Genomic DNA, 7010 nt, shown 5'->3' on the forward strand with positions numbered 1-7010 from the left:
AGCTCATGAACTCAATAAAACTCTGGTAAAAGTGTTTGTAATGTTAATTATAATTTATGTTTATTGAGAAATTTTTTACAAGTAAGCTGAAAAAAAATTATTTATTTCGTTAAACAGAAAATTTTAGGTGAATATCAAATAAACTGTCCTGGAGCGCTGAAATCTTAATGCGTTATTGCTTTTAACAAAATTGAAAGTGGAAGGCTTTAGACATATGTTAAAGATTTTAAATCCATTGTACAGTCTACTAAATCATACTACAATTGCTCGCCGTATTAATAAAACCAAAATGAGTTAAATGATATCAGAAGTATCAAATATTAGTAGTATGAATTCTTGTAACTACTAATATTTGAACTGGAAACATGAAAAATCACTTAGAAATTATACATTATATTAATTCAGTAGAAATAGAATCAGGTAATTTTATTTTAATAAAATTAATATTTAAGATAATTTTTTACATGCATAGTTAACGATTATGAAAAATTATTTAACTTTTTAATATTTGATTTTATTATTTATATATTTTATGTTTTGATGGTTTTTAATATACAAGATTACGACAATCACTTTAAATAAAGTTTCATGTTTATTACTATTATGATTATTTGTTAAAAGTAAACTAGCAAAATGTTATTAAAAATTAATAAAATATTTTTTGTTTTTGAAGTCGTATCGATTTGAAATAATTTTAAACAACCCTATTAGTATTGAACAAAAAAAAAAAAATGAAATATTAGTTTCAAAAAGTGCTACACTGATAAAAAAATTTTCTGATAAATAATAGCTAAAAATGATAAAGAATAATGCTCATTACTCGCACGTGGTTTGTGAACAACATTTTTTGTCGCGATGCGATGCTATTTTGTGATTAACAGTTTAAATTAGTTTTTATAGTTATTCAGATTATTTATTATTGTTAATATATTATTACTTTCTAGAAACAATATATAAATTATAATGAAAGTTAAAACGCCAATATCAAAACCAAAACCTCAAAAGAAGTCTTTGTCAAATGCTATTCAAAAGAAAAAAAATTCAAAACCAGGCGATAGTGCTCTGAAGAATGTTGTTAAAATAACTGATACATTTGAGGAACTTAAAGCAGGCAAAGAACCGACTGGTATCTCTTGTGCTAATATTTCAAAACCTATTAAGAATTCTATTAGTAAATCAGTTAAACACCCAAAAAAAATGATAATAAAGGAGATTGCTATTTCTTCTCCAATAAACTATGATGAATCAAATATAGAAGTCCCATCAAAAAAAAAAAAAAATCAAGTATCTACTAAAAAATTCAAAGTCTTATCAAAACCTAAGGATACAGAAGATTGTACTCAATCAAAAAATGATAATTTTGATCCAAGACTTGATCTTGTTAAAGTAATAACATTTAAACATTTTTCCTATATTTTTCTATTTTTAATTGTATAATAATTAATTATATTTTCTGTCAGGTTGAAGAAGCTGTTAAAGGACTCTTTAAATTAGTTCAAAATGCAACAAAAGCAAAAAATGATATTTTTAATGAATGTACACCAATTCACTTAACAATAACTGCTGTAAAAATGGGAATTGGTCCAAAACGAGTTGTGAGAATGTAATATTTGTATTATATATATATTATTATATTTATGTTATATTTAAAATTAAAAAACTAAATTTATAGACATTTGCCAAATTCATTAATAACAGACACAACTGATATATGTTTAATTGTACCTGATCTTGTACGTGGACGAAATGTAGATCATGAAAAAACTTATCATTATTTTAAAGATTTATTAGCCCAAAATGGAATAACCAACATAAAAACAGTAAAAATATACTAAAATTAAATATCTTATAATTATTAATTGTATTTTAAAATATTTTATAGATTTTGCCAGCAAGACAAATAAGAGTTGAATATAATGAATATGAAGCTAGAAGAAACTTATGTCATTCTCATGATATATTTTTAATTGACCAAAAAATAAATGCATTTTTAGTGAAAAAATTGGGAAAAGAATTTTACATAAAGCGAAAGTAAGTATAAATATTAAAAAAATTTCAAGAATTTTTTTAAGGTGTAGCTTTTAATTAAAAATACAGTTAAAAACATAAATTTTATTGAATAAAAATATGGAAGATTGTTTTGTATTCAGAAATTTATACAATATTTATAAATTTTGTATTACTTAATACATCTATTTATACCAACCAGCAAAAACAGAAAGCGTATCATTCAATAAAGCATATATATATATATATATATATATATTAATGCAACAAATATATCTATAGTATCATGATTATAGATAAACACTATATCAATATGTAATATTGAATAAATGTCTAATTTTAATATGAGGAATTTTGATATAGAAATAACTACTTTTAATACATATTTTATGAAGAAATAAAAACGGTTGATTTCTAGCATGTTAGAGCATTTTTTGTGATAAAAGGTTGAAACTTAATTACCATCCAACCAAAATTGTATCATGTGAAACATACAATAATACTTAACTCGTTTATCTATAATTATGTTTTACATTGATAATGTGATTTATAGGTTATATATGTAAATTACTGTTGGAATATGAATAAAATTATGATCTAAAACAGTGTGTAATTTATTAAGAAAATTATATTGTTAAAAAATAAATAATGATATTTTATGATCATTATTTTATTATGACACCACAACAGTATAATTTGTCAGATCACTCTTTTGAAAATATGTGTCCATGGACCCATGCTAAAATGATTTTAAATAATCATCTTAACTTTCATCATTTTTTATTGCTACAGTAAATATTACCAGATGTGTGGTGTGACACAGTAGATCATTCAGTCTCTGTCTTAACACTGATGTTCAGCAGTGTTTTCTGTTAGTTTCTGGATAGATGACCATATGGGACTTTAATAGTGGCATACATTATTCCACTTACTATTTCCTTTAACCATAATAAGGTTGCATTAGATCAACAGCAAGTGTACAAATACTGTAAAATCAAAAAGATAGAGCCAACCCCAAATAGTTGAAATAGAGGCTAAGGAGGTGATGATGACATTAAATACTGCTACAGTTATGAACATATAATGTATCATAAATGGTAGTAAAATAAATTTGATATTGGTTAAAGATTTCACATAACTCAGAACAACTGATTTTTTTTTTTTTTTTTTACTGTTTTACATGGGTGTATTTGTGTGACTCTAGAGGTACAACCATTACTAGCACATTTTATTTCCTATACTGTACATTGTATTCAGTCTTATTTTAAAAAGTACTTATTTTATACTTTTATCATAGGTTCCCTATAACTGTTAAATTATCAAAGAAATATTTAAAAGCAGAAATTGAATCGAAGTTGCACAAAACATCATTTTTCCTAGATTACAAAGGCACAACAAAAACTCTTCAAGTATATAAAGACTTCTTAAATTACGTATTCCCATTAATCATAAGGTGACAATGTAAAATACAATATTTATATTCATTAAATAGTTTGCATTATTAAAACAATTTTCTTAAGACTTTACATTAAAATTTTAAGCCATATTATTTATGTAAATAACATTGATATTTTATGTCACTACATAAGTACAAACAACCTAATAATTTACTTCCAAAAATTGTGAATTGACATTAACATAATTTTGTCAATTATGAAAATTATGTTTTTTACATTGTCACCACAAAATTGCATACTTATTTAATCTTTATAGTTGAACTATAATAATAGGTAGGTCATATGAAACAAACTCCAAAGCAAGTAGCTGAAAATATTGTAGCAGTTTTTAATGACCTTGCTCATAGCTATCCAGGAGGGTTAAAAAATGTACGATGTCTTTTACTAAAAACACCATCATCTGAAAGTATACCAATATATTATTCAATGAGTAAGTAAATGCATAAAAATAAAAATTATAAATGAATCATCAATTTAAATGAAGTAACTATTGAACTAATGTTATTGTGACTAAAGTTTCTAGAAACGATGTGAAAGGACCTTATAGTAAATCTTCAACATTTTCCAAAGAAAAAGATACTGAAGGTGAACTATTTGGTAAACGAGTTAAAGTCAAAGCTAATGGAGATGTTGAAATTCTTTCAGTAATTTTAGACTATTTCTTTAAATATTTTATTTATAATAAAAATAAATATATGTGTAGGGTTCAGAGGAAGATATATCGGACTTTGGTGATGAAGAAGATGTTGTATACAGAAAGAAGAATAAAAAGGATGATAATGAATCAGAAAATGAGGATGATAAAAAAATTTACAAGGTTTATTTTGTTATAAGAATAAAAAACATGTTTTGAATGCTTCACATAATTTTATATTTTTATATCACGAACCTAAGTATAATAATTAATGGAATACTAAAAAAATTATGAAACATGATATATCAGACTCCATGACCTTCTTTTGAAGCAAAACATTTTTACTACAATATCTTACTGGCATAATTTAATTGATACTTTCTAAATATTTTTGTTGTATTATAGCCATTAGACAGCGATGAAAATGATGAAGAACAAGATGACCCTAATAAGTCCAATAACTCTGAAGATGAAAGTATATCTGATGGAGATGGTGATGATGCAGAAGCAGAATATTTGAATGAATTTGAACAGTCAAAAAAATTAAAGGTATTTTATTTATTACTTGACATAAAATATAATATTTATTTGAAAAATTACATGTTGGGTAATATTTTAATTTTAATTACAGTCAAAAAAAAAACAAATAAAAAATGAAGTATCAGAATCAAATGACCACAAAAATACAGTTACAAAAAAAAAAAAAAAAANTGACCACAAAAATACAGTAAAAAAAAAAAAAAAAAAAAATGGTAAAGCACCATCTGTAAGTAAGAAATTAATTTTGTTGTATTAAATAGAAAACATATTTCATGATCAATTATATACTAGTTTTAAAATATATTAAACTTGTCTAAAAATAAAAAACTCATTTATAATATTTAAATATTTCCCTTAATCATAAAAAAGAAATATGTTAATAATTTAATATTACAAACTATTAAAAAAACACATTGCATAGTAAAAATTAAATTTTTATTAATAAAGTTATAATTACTATCATTATAATTGTTTTTTAGCTTCAATGCGATACTGAGAAGTTATTAATTTTACTATGATGTGTTTTTTTTTTTTTACCTGTAAATGAGGGAAATTTCCAAAAACATTACAAATTTAATAATCGCTAATTTTAAACATTTTTTCAATTTTTTTTACTTAAAACTGCCATAACTTTTTTAAAAATAACCAAATCAATATAATTTTTTTTTTTATTGCATGATGTCTATACCTGCCCACAGGGGGGATTCAAAATAATAACTTTTTTTTTTTAGTTAAAGTAAATCATTATAATTAATTCAGTTCTGAATATTTAAATTATAGAATCTTTTTAAATACCAAAAGTTACTTACAAATGATTACTATTATTTCTATTTAAGTTATCTATTATAATAAAAATGCAAAAAAATATTTCTGATACATTTACTATAAATAGTAATCATAAAATTTTATGACTGCATATTAATCTTAACGATACAATTTTTTTAATTTTCATAAATTTTTTATTTAATGATGTTAATTTCAAACCTTCATATTAAGCTACAAAAGTTATGGTAATAAATTAATTTTTTTTTTGTTGTTAAAAACTTTCACAAAAATCAACTTTTAAGGTTTAAAAAAATTGGTTAAATATGTCATTTTCCTTATATTTAACATATTAATAATCAAAATCAATATTAATTTAAAATTATTTTTTTTTATGTAAATACTTAGTTTTTAATAATAAGTAATAATATTAAAACTTAGATGTGNTTCAAAATAATAACTTTTTTTTTTTAGTTAAAGTAAATCATTATAATTAATTCAGTTCTGAATATTTAAATTATAGAATCTTTATAAATACCAAAAGTTACTTACAAATGATTACTATTATTTCTATTTAAGTTATCTATTATAATAAAAATGCAAAAAAATATTTCTGATACATTTACTATAAATAGTAATCATAAAATTTTATGACTGCATATTAATCTTAACGATACAATTTTTTTAGAAAAGTATATTTTTGTTTCTGATGAAAGTTCCTAGTAATCCAGTATATAAAACTTATAACTTTGTTATAAGTAACAAAAAATTTTTATTGAAAAGTATTGCATCAAGTGCTTCAAATTTTTATATACGTTTAACTACTTTATTATTTTTATATCTCTGTAAAAATTACAAAATTAAATTATTAAAAATCAATTTCATACTAAATTTAATTACTATAATTATTATTTGTTCATATATTATAATTATAAATCAAATAACTAATCGGGATAAAATTAAGGGAATAAGAGTTATTGTTGCTTTTGAAATAATCTACTAATTTCTTAAAATTTAACACTATCTACAGATTTGAATCAATGTGTTTCTTATGATAGTGATTTTAATCACTGTCAGATATCATCTATAATTGTCCCAACTACACCATGTCCATACTATGCAGCGACTCCACTGTGCTACCATGTTTTTTCTATTTGTAATGGTAGAAACAGTTTTATATAATTATCCTTTTAACTATTAATTTCCAGTTTTACATCATATTTCATACCTATTAGGTTATTCAATTTTAATATTTAGTTATTATTTTTGTAACCTTGATTATTATTCTACTACTTTTAATAATTTTCATCATTCATTAACTATTTCTCAAAAAAAATTCAGTGTCTCGAGTTATTTTAAGTCAAATTTCATTAGTATGAAATAACCTAAGTTTTATAATACATTTAAAAAATTTACTCTCTCACTAAATTTTAAGCGTTTACAATGTCTAATTCATTATATTTTTATTTTTCAGAAAAAAAATCTATCTAAGAAAAATGATTGAACTAATTTTTTTAAACATGTAAATCAATTATTTTATATATGAAAAAGTGTATATGGAATAAACAATTTTTAATATTAGACAATAAAAAGGTTGTTTTTAGTATAAA

The 7010-nt window shown here is 22.3% G+C and overlaps 1 protein-coding gene across 1 annotated transcript; it reads left to right on the forward strand.

The window, feature by feature from the left end:
- The first annotated feature begins 808 nt into the window (after positions 1-808).
- LOC126904291 (ribosomal L1 domain-containing protein 1-like) lies at positions 809-7010 on the forward strand. The gene is made up of 11 exons (XM_050683206.1): positions 809-1386; positions 1461-1603; positions 1673-1820; positions 1883-2031; positions 3305-3416; positions 3738-3894; positions 3981-4108; positions 4168-4281; positions 4504-4647; positions 4730-4864; positions 6875-7010. The coding sequence occupies exons 1-11, from the start codon at positions 964-966 to the stop codon at positions 6902-6904; spliced, it is 1683 nt and encodes a 560-aa protein (XP_050539163.1). The 5' UTR covers positions 809-963; the 3' UTR covers positions 6905-7010.

This window comes from Daktulosphaira vitifoliae, unplaced genomic scaffold (assembly GCF_025091365.1).
Source record: "Daktulosphaira vitifoliae isolate Bord-2020 unplaced genomic scaffold, ASM2509136v1 Scaffold_4, whole genome shotgun sequence".
Taxonomy (NCBI): domain Eukaryota; kingdom Metazoa; phylum Arthropoda; class Insecta; order Hemiptera; family Phylloxeridae; genus Daktulosphaira; species Daktulosphaira vitifoliae.